We start from the raw sequence: 14,822 nt of genomic DNA on the forward strand, positions 1-14,822 counted from the left end.
GGACCGGGGCACGAACCCGTGTGCCCTGCATCGGCAGGCAGACTCTCAACCACTGCGCCACCAGGGAAGCCCTCTCTCTCTCTCTTTTTAATCTCGCTTTTCCCTCCCTTAGTCTTCCTCATCTCAGTATATGGCATTTCAGTCTTTCCAGATGACGCCGGCTAAAAACATTGACATTATCTTTGACTCTCCCTGTCTCTTATACTCTCTGCCCAACCATCAACAAATCCCGCTAGTGCAACCTTCAAAATGCACATATAATCCAGTTCTGCCCCATATCTACTCCTACAGTCTTATCCAGAGCCACCATTATTTCCTTCTGGATTATTGAAGTTGCCCTGATTGTTCTTCCTGCTTCCTCTTTTGCCTTCTTGAAATCTGTTTTTTCTTTCTTTCTCTTTTTCTCCCTTCCTTCCTTCCCTCCTGCCGGCCTCCCTCCCTTCCTTCCTTCCTTTCACCAATTATTTTTAAAAGTAAGCAAGTTATATCATCTTTGCCTCAATACCCCAGCAGCTTCCCATCTTATGCAGAGTAAAATCCAAAGTTCTCACAGTGGCTGACAAATCCTACATGATCTGGCATCCTTCTACTCTGAGCTCATCTCTCCTCACTGTTCAATCCAACCACCCTAACCTACTTGTTTCTCTTCTCTAGAGGATGGTCCCTCCTCAGGTTGACACACACTGTTTCCTCCTTCTGGCATAAACTTCTCCAAGATGTCTCCAAGTCTTACTGACTCAAGTAATTCATTTATCCTTACCAAAGAAGTCTTTCTTGACTATCCCATTCTGCCATTTTCTGTTCCAATTATATTTATTTATTTTTATTCAGCGCAATGATCACTATATAACATATTATACATATATTTGCTTTTTGTCTGTTTTCCTCCTCTAGAATAAAACTCTATGAGGTAGGAAACCTGTTCAGTTCTGTTTGTGACTGTATCTCCAGTGTCTACTAGAACAGAGTAGGTGTTCAACAAATATATGTTGAATGAATAAATGAATGAATTCATGGTTATTTCATAAATTGTGTCTACATGGAATGTTATGTTTCCAGGGTAAAGATAAAATGATAGACCTTTTAATGAACTATATAAAATAAGGAAGTAATATATAGTGAAGTAAGAGAGGGTATAGAGTATTAGAATCGAAATTGAAAATCACAAACTAAGAAAAACTTGAATGTCACTGCATTTGGAATATATAGACCTAGAAATTTTTAACAAAAATGTATTCTATGTTACAAATTCAGCTCAATGAATATAATGTTATAGTTCATCAGAAATTTCTTCTGAAATATATTTTATGGTTATGTTTAAGATAATGGTAATTTGTTCATAGAGTTTCTTACAGAAATTAATATCAGATTTAAAAAGAATTATAGAAATGAGTTTTTACTCCCATTATTTATTTGTGAATTCTGAAGAATAAGAAGTGAATTGATCATAAAACCAAGGCTAAAATATAATGCTAAGGCAATAATTTCTAAAGCAAGCTATAAAACCTATGAGGTACTCCCTTAAAATAATTGACTTGAAATATTGTTCCACCTAGCAGAACACTTGCACTCATATGCTGGTGAAAAGGGTCTTGATTAAGAAAGGGTTTAGAAGGAGAACAATAGTGGTATTATAAAAATAGAAACAAGGAATATTAAAATCAAAACTGTATCTGTGAGGTTCGCGTGTGTGTGTGTGTGTGTGTGATTCTCAAACTTTGAAAATTTCTTTTTGTCATTGACCATTCTCCATTTCTTAGAAGTGATTAACAAGAAAGGAGAGAGGTGTTTGGTGAGAGTTTATGGCTAATAGTGAAAACGAGATAAGGAAATATCAAGACATAAAGCAAGTATTAGTCTGTGTAAAAAGGAAAGTAAATTTCCAGCCTGTTCTATGAGGTCAATATTTTCTTAAAGCCAAACAAAAATCATCACAAAAAAGAAAACTACAACTAAATATTTCCTATATAGACAAAAAATTAATAAAATATTAGGAAACTGTATCTCACAACATTATAAAAGGACTATTCACCATGGCTAAGACCAAGCATGATTTATCTCAAGGGTGTAAAACTTATTTAACTGGAAATCAATTAATTTAATATAGCATATTAAAGGAATAAAGGACAAAATCACATGATCATCTCAATAGAAAAGAGAAAGCATTTGAAAAAACGCTTTCATGATAAAAATTTTCAGTAAACTAGAAATCAAAGGGAACGTTTTTAACTGATAAAGAGCATCTACAAAAGACCTATAGCTAGCATCATGCCAAATGGCAAAAGGTTGATTGCCCTTTTAAACTAGGGACCAGGCAAAGATGTCTAATTTTATCACTTCTATTCAACATTGTACTGGAGGTTCTAGCCAATGCAATGAAGTAAGGAAAAGAAATTAAAGGAATTCAGATAAAAAAGAATACTCAAAATTCTCTTTATTTACAAATTATGTGATTCTGAATGTAGAATATCCAAAGGAATGCTCAAAAAATTACTGCAACTAAAAACAATTTCAGCACAGCACTAGGGTAGAAGAAAGATACACAAAAATCAACTGAATTTCTATAAACTAACAACAAAAAATTCAAAAATAAAATTAAGGTAAACAATTCATTCACAACAGCGTCAAAAATAATACAAAATTTAGGAACAAACTTAAGAAAAAATTGTAAAACTTGCACACTAAAAATGCCAAAATATTGCTGTGAGAAAATAAAGACAAAATAAAGAGATATCCTATGTTTGTGCATTGGAAGACTCAATGTTATTATAAGGAAAATTCTCCCCTAATTGATCTATAGATTCAACACAATTCCTATCAAAGCCCTAGCAATCTATCTGAGAAGAAATGAACAAGCTGGTTCTAAAATTTGAATGGAATGCAAAGAAACAATAATAGCCAAAATTTTGAAAAATAAGAACAAGGGCCTTCATTTCTAATTTCTAAACATAATCAAAACCTACAGTTATCAAAAGGCGTAGTACTAGCAAACAAAATGCGGTATATCCATATAATGAAATGCGATTCATCAATAAAAATGAATGATTACTGACACACGCTACAATATGGGTGACCTAAAATTACTATGATAAGTGAAAGAAGCCAGCCACAAAAGCCACACATTGTATGACTACATTTATATGAAATGTCTAGAAAAGGCAAATCCATAGAGACAGAAAGTAGATTAACGGTTCCCCATGGCTGGGGATGAGATTAAGAACAACTAGAAATATATAAAAGGGATATTTTGGAGGTAATCAAAATGTTCTAAAACTGGATTGTGGTGATGGTTGAATAATTACATGATTTTGCTAAAAATAATTGGACTATATAGATATAGAAAAGAAAGTAGAGTAGGTAAAACCCCTGGGACCCTCTAGAAATGCAGGTAAAATGAGTACATGGATGCCAATTAGAGATGGAAAACAAAGAGTGAGGTCCTTCTGAATGTGGGGCTCTGTGTGACTGTCCATGAGATTTGCTGATATTCAACAAAGATTTCAAAATGGCATGTTTTAGAATTTTTTGTCTGTAATCCACAGTAAGACACACACTATATATTGAGCTTTAGTATATATGGATCTATGCAGATGAAACAAAAATTTTATAAAATACTTACCATTACAGTGATATTTTCTATTCTATTCAACTTATTCCATCCCATCCCATGGGATGTTCCAAATGAAACTATTAAACTGATTTTATGAACTCAGTAATATGTCCAGACTAAAATTTGAAAAACAGTAATCAAGAAGATGAAAATTATTATTCTGAGATCTGAAAACAAAACCCAAACCAACCAAACAAAAAAGCCCACCACCAACTAAAACCTTAATAATGACAACGTTAGCTATTTTTATTAGGTCTTCCAAGCATCTTGGTTTTACTTGTGGCTCCAAGCTATGCTTACTCACCACTCTACCACCACCAAAGACCCACTGAAAATGAATCAGCATGAAATAAAACGTCTTTAATTTCATCTTCATACGTAGAATTCTTACACTTTACTGAACGCTAGCTAATGTAAATTAGATATGTAATCTTAATTTGGAGTTTTTGGCACAACTCAATAAAATAAAAGAGATCAGAAATTTATTGACACTGTTGACAGCAGAGTAAAGGATAAACCCATTTTGAACCCCAAAGTTGAGATACTAGATTACCAAAAGGTCAACTTTATAAAGCAGTTTTATCTGTAAAAGAGTGTCAGTTTAAGACACAGTTTCTGAATCACCATGATTTAACTAAGTACCTACTGAAATTTCTGAAAGAAACAATTTAAATACAATCTTTAAAAAAACTGAAAAATTAGAAGAAATATACAAATATGTAAAATCTGTCGATGACCACATTATTGATCTTTTAAAAATATATAATTTAAATAATAAGTTTGTTTAATTTCTTCAAGTAACAATGGAAATCTTATATTGTTATATATGAAATTACTATGATTATTTAGGGTAATAAGCACGCTTTACATTTATAGATTTATGGACTGTAAAGCTATATTACCATAGTGGGCCACTGAACCATATCTTCTTATCTTTAAGAATACACTATAACTTGATAATTTGTATAAAGTTAATTTAGTCAGTCACACTACTATCAATAGGTAAACACTGTCTTTTGACCTATATGACATCTGCTGAAGCTAAAAGTTAAAACTACTATTTTATTCCATATCTATGCACTACAGATGATATCATCTTTTCCAACAAGTATGTATTTGTTACACTGATCTGTGACTTGAAACTACCCTGCTTCATAAAAAAACATTACACTCTGGAAGCAAGCATTATAGTAAGTTCAAGGCAGTAGTCCTAATTTTAAAAAAGTAATACTAATTTAAACCTGTAGATTTCACAAAACCAGAATGAATATGTAGAAACATTAAAAATATCTCTGCAAAAGAATTTCTAAGCAGAGCTTCCTGCCTCCTAGCATCCCAGTAGGGAAGATTTGCTCCCTAGATATCCCTCACAATAGTTAGTGGTATTGCATTACCTGGATGTACTTATGATCTGCCAGCCCACCAGGCACTTTGATAAGCTTGTTGTTGTTCAAATGAAGTTCCCTCAAATGAGGAGTGTTGGCCAGAGACTCATTGTCTACAGCAGAGATGCTGTTGAAACCCAGTCCCAACCTGCAACAGAAAACAGAAATGAATGGATACATACACCTGGATTCCTTCTTACAGGCATTGTGTGATCAATCAAGTCAATAGGAAAAGAATTTTGTTTTGTTTTGTTTTTGTACTTACTGTTACCTCTGCCTAATGTGATTTTTCCAAACTTCCTGAGTTGGATAGAGCCCATTTGTTCTTAAGGTTTCAGCTCAGAGTTTCCCTCTGTAAAACTCCTCTGACAGTACCAGACTGGATACGGTGTACCCCTAGTGAATGCTCATATAGCATCCTGTTATCACCCTCTTGTAAAACTCTAGGGACTGTGTACTTGTGTGTCTTGCCTTGAGAAAAGTGACTGTCTTGTGGTATATCCAGTACTAACACAGAGCTTGATATGATCAATGAATAGCTGCTGAATTGACTGTATAATGAATACAGTGAATTCATTTGAGAGAAAAATGAAAAGAACGTTATCATTTCCGGCACTTTGTAAACCAAGCAATTGTATATTTATTACGCAAATTTATTTGTTGTAAATGAAATGTGAAAGGTTCTAATGAGTCAATAAACCTACCTGCCACAAAGGTTAACAGAATTAGCATTTTACATTTGTTTGAGTTTATCAGTGACCATCTGTTAACTGTCAGAATATGCCTGGTGCCAACATTCTTGGCCTCCTGACACTGATCTCTGAGCTATGGCCTCTAGAGCCCTGATCTCCGACCCTGATCTTGGCCCCTCTGACATTTCTTATACAATGCCACTCAAGGTTTTGGGTTGTATTGTTTTAAAATTAGATGTTTAACAAGTGAGAGTCTGCAGCTGTGATGTCCTCTCACAGTAAATGGGATTCAAAAGTCAGGAGAAGTTGACTTGAAGATAAAACTTGTGTACCCAACGTTCTAGGAATAAATCTCTGTCAGAACCAGGGTTCTGTCAATCCAAAAGGGCAGAGAGAGATTAGGCAACAAGGTTGTGGAAGAGAACCAGAAAGTTCCAAGGAAGAGAAAGGGGAAGAATCTATTGGATTCCTTCAAATTTAGTGAAAAAGACTTGGGTCCTTTTTGTAGGATGATTCCTGCTTGCTTTCAGCTAGTTGAGATCTTTGAGCCCTTTTGGGATTTAGATGTTGGTTTAGGTAACCAAAGTCTTCCAATTTTAATCATGACTTGGAATTTGAAATAACTGAGATTAAAGTCTACTGATTTTAGGCTATTAATAGCACAGTTGGTTTGTCTTACCTATTGATTATCAACCTGGCATCTTGTCTCATAATATTTTGTTTCTTCCCAGTCTTAAACTTTCATCTCTTGTTTCTGGTCTTTCCTTTTCTATTTCAGAATCATGTCTCTATTTCTTATAGCACTCTAAATCCCATATCCAGTTTGGGCTAATACATTTCTTAGAATTTAATAATCTTAATTATCTATTGAAGGAAACTACATTTTCAATGATTAATTTATATTCACTCATCAAATGTTTTTGAGAACCTATTATGTTAAAGACTTTTATCCTAGGCTTGTGAGGGCAGAGGAGACATGGCTCAAAAACCACCATGTTTCTTTCCATCGAAGAATATTCCACCTATTAGGGGAGATGATGATATATATGCTTAATAAGAAAAGGGAAGTTTGCCTGATTAAAACACTTTATTTTTTTGCAGAGGGACATACAGTATTTTCTCTTCACTTGTTCCTAGTAACTAATCGGAATATTTGCACTGCAACAATGTTCTGAGATCAGTGGCTGCTTTTTTCTCCTTTCCTCAGTTTTGATTTTCATCACCAAAATACCCTTCATGTTCCAAAATCAGTGAGGAGCAAACAACATAAGGATTTGATGGTTTAATAGATAGATTTTTCTGGACTTGATTCCAAAGAGAAATGTATTTAGTCAATTCAAGAGTCAGGAAAGTTTGTTGGCCAATGAGGTATTTTCCTCTGATTTAATGAATGGAATTCAAAATCCATTTAAACAGAAATCTTCATTTCTATTGACCTTTTCAAAGTTTATTAGCTCTTTATACTTCTATGCTTCTATTTAATACAAAGCATATGCTTTTATATTAAAGCGAGGAAACTAAAAATCTCTATACCACTTTCAGTACAAACTAAACTTACTTTTCTTTTTTTTTTTTTTTGTAGTATGCGGGCCTCCCTCTGCTGTGGCCTCTCCCGTTGCGGAGCACAGGCTCCGGACGCGCAGGCTCAGCGGCCATGGCTCACAGGCCCAGCCGCTCCGCGGCATGTGGGATCCTCCCAGACCGGGGCGCGAACCCGGTTCCCCTGCATCGGCAGGCGGACGCGCAACCGCTGCGCCACCAGGGAAGCCCCAAAATAAACTTACTTTTCTAAAATGGCACAAATATTACTACTGATTTACCATATTTAGAATTTTATACTATGGTCAATCCCAACTGCTACTTCTACTCCTCCTCTTCCTCCTCCTAATAATAATAATAATCCAATAATAATTGCTGTCCAAAAGACAGTTCTACACAATAAGCAATGCAACTTATCTTCCTACATTTTTCTTCAGCTAGAGAGACCTAATCAACATAGAAAGGTAGGTAATGCATAACAGTATTTGCAAAAATATCTTCTTCATTAGAGAGTGTAATTCAAATAGCTTTAGATAAAGGATTTCTTATCATTTGAGACACCAGGGTTATATATTGCAGCCTTAGTCACATGCATATGACACCTTCGGGCCTCACGCTCTACTGGGTCACTGGGGAATACCCACAGAAATGGGAAAAACTGCATTATATATCCATCTGCTCTTAGGTATCTCTCAGAGACAAATGATATGCTTTATATTTATTTATCCACTACAAAATTTATACGCAAAAAAGGAGTGAGCCAATTTGGTACAACCCTGTGCTCCTCTGTAAGAACATTCAGCAATACGTGTAGATCAAGAGCAGAGTGTTCCTTGAAGACAGCTGAAAGGGTCTGCTAGCACTCTTTTTTTATTGCTTGACCACATTGCAAATACAGAAAGACTGAAGTTAGGTTAGAAAGCAGGATGGGCACTAGTGATCATCTATAAGGAAAAAAAAAAGTTAAGAAGGCTCAGAAAAAAAGTTTTTTGAGAGTACATTAAATGTCCAGAGACATTTTAAACTCTTTAGAAAATAGGAATTAGAGAATCTCATGATAACTATTCTGTACTGTAGTGTGAGATACCCAATATTCCCATGTCTGGTAGCTTTCATTTTAATACATTTTCAAATTCTGAATACTATGTTATAATTTACTTAATCTTCTGTTTCATACAATCAAGTTAGAACAGATTGAATGAATATACTGATTTAATCAAGTACCTTGTACATATGATATATCTAAATTAATCTAAAAACAATATGGTATTCATAAAAAATAAGGGTGATTTTGGTGGGGTTATGATAAGAACACTATTTCATTAGTTTTTTTTTTAATATTAATAATTGGGCAAGCTGAAGTTTGAGGTTTGTAGAAACAACAACAAAAAATGTGGTTTAGGCCAAAAAATCAATCATCATGTTTCTAATTCTGAGCATATAGGCACAATATACCTAGCCATTTTACTGATAGAATGTTATGAAAGAATATTATTACTTAGCCAAATTATTCAGTCCTTTCAGGCTAGCTGCATCAACTTTGGTGATTTTGTTGCCATCAAGATGCAATTCAGTAAGGGAAGGAGGAAGACCTGAAATATGGAAATATAAGAAGTTAAATTAGTAGATAAATGTAATTAGAGAATGTACAAAGACTCAATGAGAACATGTGCCATCAATTTTCCAAAAGACATACAGTTTCAAAGGATTTTCTTTGCATCTGATTCATCAGTTTTGCTTTTCATCTTTTTCCTTCATCCCTTTTATACAATAATATATGCTCTGGGAAGTAGTACAAGCCCTCTCTGCTTTTCTTCTCGATTTATTATGACAAAAACATGGACTGGGTTTATCATGTAGTAGATTTTTGTCTTAGCCACTGTCAGGATACAGTTGTAGAACTGAAGAAAAACCCTGAATCTTATTAGTTTCTTACAGCTTTGTTAATGGGCTAGCACTGCCATTGACAAAGGATAATAACTGTAAAATGAGGAGATGGGCATTTGCACTATAATAAAGCGATTATGTATAATTTCAACCTATAAACAAACTTAACTAGGCATTTTATTAATGAGCATAATTAATAACTAACACATATACTGTGCTGGCTTTAGTTTTAATCAAGTTTTCCATAAAAACATCAAATGCCTCTGTAATACAGTGTGTAGCAAGAGCTAACACTTACTTGTTCCTTTAAAATCAAAACTGTTTCTTTATACAAGACGAGTACAGAGACCTATAATCAAGTGATCTGCCATATGTGGGGCACCTGGGGAAAAAATTTTAAATCCAAAGTATCCACTAAACCTCTGGATAGTACTTCGTGAATGGCTATGACTTCTAAAAATTTAGTAATGTAAATTTAAAAGTTTAAATCTTTTATTTTCATTTCCTCCTGCCATCTGTGGCTCTATTAGGTTTTTATACAGTTTCTTAAACGGCATATTGTTCCATTTACAAGAACAGCAACAACTACAAAGAAAATAGCAAATTGGTTACATGTAGAACTAACATCTGCTTAGCAGATATTGGGCTGGCCAAAAAGTTCATTCGGGTTTTTCCATAAGATGTTTCAGGAAAACCCAAAATAACTTTTTGGCCAACCCAATGGTATTGGTTGTTTGTCCATAAAGAATAAAACTGGAAAATCACAGGTTATGTTTGGTCTGAAATTTTCATTGCAAGCCACTGAATTCTGTCAGGATCGTCTATTTAATGTAAAAGTTTATTCCATATTTGATTTGAAAATGACTATTAGTTTCTCAATAGTAGTATGATTTGTGTGGGAGATACTAAGGAAAGGAACTTCTACTTACTAAATGTCTGTTATGTGCTGAACACTGAGTTTAGCATTTTCATAACTTAGCTCATGTAATTTTTTTCAATGTATGAATTATTTTTCATTAACCTCGTTCCATCGATGAGGAAACAGAGATTCACAATTACCCATTTTGTAGGCTATCTAGCTACTAAGTGGGGAAAGTAATATGCTCCCAGATGGCCAAAGAGAGTTAAAATAACATGTTCTTAAATGAAGGAAATGAAATAACAATGGCATTATTCTTATGAGTAAATGTCAGGAAATCAGTCACTCTTGGAATAAGGGATTTCAACCACTTGAGTCTCCTTAGAATAAATAAACGTGGATTTTTAACATACTTCTATAAAGAAAGCAAGTGAGTATATAACAAAGCAATGAGTGTATGTCCTTTTTTCCCTATCACTATGAAAAGACATTAAAAAAATGTAGTGTCTCTGGAACACCAATTATCATCACATCCATCATTCTTACCTTGTTTCTAAGTGTCTTCCCTTTTGGGACATCAGTTTCCAAAAAGAAAAGTTATGGGAAGTTTGACTGTGGAAGGAAATTTTGCAATGGGGTGGAGAGAGGCAAATTTATAAAGAATATCATTAGCCTTTGCCACTATAGCATTTAGCCAAATTACTTTTTTTTCTTTTCCTTTTCCATTTTTAAGATAAAATATAGAGAGAGCTTACTTTGGGCCAAGTACTATATATATATTACAAGTCTTATTTATTGATACATCTATTAATCCTCACAAATATCCTAGAAGATAGGTGTCACTAATACCTTCATTTTATAGGTAACAAAACTGAGGTTTTAGAGATGTGGAAGAACTAGCCTGAAGTCACAGAACAGCTAAATGACTGAGTCAGTCCTCTCACCCAGGTTGGTCTAACTCCAGAGTGTAAATTTATAATCTCTCTACTCCTCCATGGCCTTTTCATGTCCATCAGTGATGGGACATAATATATGGAAATTAAGACTCCTGGAAAGTGGTGACATCCAGGCATAAGGGTCCCAGACTAGGCAAGGTAGACTCATACATGACACAGGCATAAATATTCACAGGAAGAAGGACTTAAGATGGCAGCAGAGTGAAATGGTCAAACACATGAGCTCTGATGTCAGCCCAGCACAACACAGCTGTGCCACTTCCTAGCTCTAAGGCCTTGGTCACAATTTACTTTATCTCTTTAAGACTTATTTTCCTCATTTATAAGACAGGTGTGATAATATTACTATAAAGGATTGTTTTGAGATTCATATAACAGAAGCCATGAAAAGCATTTGGCACAAGTGCTTAATAAAACTTACTTACTATGATTTTAATATTATTAAGAGTTTAGTAAATAAAAGCAAGCTAGAGAAGATGAGAAAAGAGCACCTAGCATAGGGATAGACACATATAAGAAATCAAGGAAAACTGATCACTAAGTGATGAAATGTGTTACTGAGGTATATTTAGGAGATGTAATTAGAAGCACAGCAAAATCAAAGATTGTACTTAATGCAAATCATCTGGCAGCATCAAGTAGTGAAAAATACCTGGACTTTAAATTCTAGCTACTTTACTTCACCTCCTACAGCTCTAAGGCTTTAGGCAAGATAAATATAGAAAATTACATGTATATATATATATATATAAAATAAAATATACTATTGTAAATATAAATTAAAAATATATTTACAAATATAAAATCCTTGCACTGGGGATTAAAAAATTACTTGTTACATGTAACAAGTCAGAGACTCAACATGAAAGTACTTTGTGAACTATAAATCAATCTCCCTCCATCTATTTATCTATTTATCTATCTATCTATCTATCTATCTATCTATCATCTGCACCAGTAGTTGCTATTAATGGGCATCAAAAACATACTTTGCAGCAAAAAGACTGTGGAGAGGGCAAGGGGTAGTAAGGAACCATTCTATGGACTCTGTACTCTCTAGACTTGAAGTTTCTGTGGAAGCACAGAAAAGGGAAATTGTTTTCTGTGGGCAAGTACTTGTATTTTCTACCCAACTCAAGAACAAGACATCTAAGTTGAGGAAGGGCCAGACTAAGGGGAAAATTTGAGAATACAGAGGCAGTTTTGTGAGACTGAAAAACCTGGGACCAGAAAAAATGTAAAACTTAGAGAAACTTATTTTTGGTGATTTGATGCCTTTTCTGTCACAAAGATTGGCTTATGTGCCTCTCCTGGCTAAGCCTTAGCATGATGAGCTTACCCTTGTGACTGTATGATGATTGCTGTTTATTTGCCTGTCTTTGTTCTATGCAATAAGATCCTTGAAGGCAGGTCTACATCCCATTCACTGCCCTGTCTCCATTGTTTGTACTTTGCGTAGGCAAAAGGAATGTTTAAAACACTTTTAATGAATAATAAAAGGTAATATTAATCCACTGCTTATCTACAGGCCAGATATTTCTCTATTTATTTAGTTTTAAAACAGCACAATGAAGTGGATGTTAATATTATTACCACTTTACAGATTTAAAAAAATGTGTCATAGATGTTGAATAACTGGTCCAAAATCGTAGAGCCAATTAGTGACAGTCTGAACTCACGCAAATGAACCCCCAAATCCACACTCTTTACAACACACACCACCACTCTTAAATAAGAATGTGACCACTGTGAGTCCTGTTATTCAGATAGTAATGACTAGAATGTCCTAAGATGGAAAGGAATTCACTAAGGGATTAGAGACTCAAAGTAAAAATTGGCTCAATATCAGAGGTACTTCCACGTATCATTTTTTTTTAACAAAGTACCATTAAAGCACTCTAGTTTTTAAATAACTGTACTTTTTTTCTTTGTGATATCACACTTCCATAATATAAAATCATTGTGTGTTACCCTACATTTTATGTTAGATGTAAGAGACTTTATAGGTGAAAGAGTCTAGCCATCTCTACTGTGAGCCTAGAGGGCCCAGTGGTCAGCTAGGTTCAGTAGAAACACTTCCAGGGATAGAGAATGGCCACTTGCGTCACCATTCAAATTTCCAAAACCATTTTTTAGTGTCAAAGCCTTTCGATTTAGATATTCAAATTGCTTTGGAGAATTTTCGTCACCTTGAGGGATGGTGGTTATATTGGTGTCAGCAATGCGGATGTAGGAGAGCTTCTTCATTCCCTGGAAGGCTCCATTTTCGATGCCTGAGCTCTTCAGAGGGTTGGTGCCAAGTTCTACAAATGCAATAAGTGCAAAGCTTTTAGAGGACAATTTGAGGATATTGCAAGTCAGAGAGTCTGTTCAACAAGAAGAAATTTGAGTTAATAACAACTTGCCTGAAAAACAAAAGAGAAATTAAAGGACATGCTTCTCAAAGGGATGGCAAATGGGGTAAAAATTTCCCTTACTAAAACAATCAAAAAACGAACAACAAAAAACCCCAAAGATTTATGAAAAAGCAATAGTAGCAAAAACGATAACAACAAAATTATTTAAGGTCCATACACAGGTCTGCCTAGAAATCAATAAAAGTAAGTGTTTACAAATCACACTTATTATGGGGCAATTACTTTACTAAGATATATTAAAATGTCAAAATAATTTGAATCTAGGATTTTTTAAGCCAATTATAAAATTACAAATATTTTACCACACATAGAGAAAAGCTTTAGAACACATTTTTTTAAAGCAAATGATTTATAGATGTTCAGACTAGAATAAATTCCCACAACAGAAAGGTATCCTCCAAATATCTCTAATAAGCACTACTTAATTCCATCCTGTACCTTGGGCATGCAGCAGCTAGTGTAGCATCAGCCCTAGAGCTTTCTTCCACATTCTCAGATCCTCAAGGACAAGAATAAAAACGTCTTAGGGCACAGATTCAAAATCCCATTTCTCCTGGCCCAGCTACTGTTATTTCTACAGTATTAAGACATGTAAGTTCTAGCTAATTTACCTTCCTGTAGCTAAAGCTTACTTGTAATCTCTTAAGGTGAACCTTGAATCCTGCCTGGTCTTAGAGTTATAAGAATATCTGTACCTACGACAATCAACTGGTTCAATCCATTGAGCACAGACTTTCGCACTTTGGTAATCTCGTTCTCATGGACACGCAGCTCCTGAAGAGTTTTGGGCATTTTCTCTGGCAATTCCTTCAGCTGATTCTTGGACAGATAAAGTCGTTCCAATTTCACCAAAGGTGCAAATGCCCCAGGGCTGATTTTGCTAATTTTGTTGTTGATAAGAATCAACGTCTGTAGACAGTGAACAAAAGCAACATCTTAATTCCAAAACCTTCCACACATAAATATGTATGTAAAGCAAGTGTGTGGTTTATTCATTCCATTCATGGGACTAGCAGAGAAATCTGCAAAATTAGAAGAAATCAGAAAAAAATTAAACCGATCTGATTCCTTTACTTGAAAACATATGAGGACCTGAAAACCAGGAGTAAAGGGGAGAGAAATTTGATAAAATACAGATTATAGATAGATAGATAGATATAGAGATATTTAATATTTAAACAATAAATACTCCAAAATATTGAAATTGCTAGAGTGACCTGAAAAGAATCGTGTGCCACAGGCATCCATTCTCCAGTCAGCTTTTCAACCTAAAAGTCCATCTTCATTGGCTGTTGTCATCGATTACACTACAAAAGGGTGGCACTAATTTATAACATCACAAACAATGCAAGAGAGTAAAATTTTCTTGCAGCCTCACAGATTTAGATATATTCGCCTTCGAAAAGTTTGCCAAATTAGCACATTATGTTGTAGCTCATTGCTTTACTTTGCATTTCCTTGTCACTTGAGAGGTTAA

The 14,822-nt window shown here is 34.6% G+C and overlaps 1 protein-coding gene across 2 annotated transcripts in view; it reads right to left on the bottom strand.

The window, feature by feature from the left end:
- DCN (decorin) overlaps positions 1-14,822 on the bottom strand; it is a 37,462-nt gene that overhangs the window by 1,408 nt on the left and 21,232 nt on the right. For both annotated transcript variants that reach the window (XM_007123696.3, XM_028490431.2), the window contains exons 4-7: positions 14,041-14,254; positions 13,118-13,231; positions 8,725-8,818; positions 5,005-5,143 (exon numbers count right to left, since the gene is read on the bottom strand). In XM_007123696.3, coding sequence (XP_007123758.1) covers positions 5,005-5,143; positions 8,725-8,818; positions 13,118-13,231; positions 14,041-14,254 — 561 coding nt within the window. The remainder of the gene's footprint in view (positions 1-5,004; positions 5,144-8,724; positions 8,819-13,117; positions 13,232-14,040; positions 14,255-14,822) is intronic.

The sequence above is a fragment of the Physeter macrocephalus genome, chromosome 6 (assembly GCF_002837175.3).
Source record: "Physeter macrocephalus isolate SW-GA chromosome 6, ASM283717v5, whole genome shotgun sequence".
NCBI lineage: Eukaryota > Metazoa > Chordata > Mammalia > Artiodactyla > Physeteridae > Physeter > Physeter macrocephalus.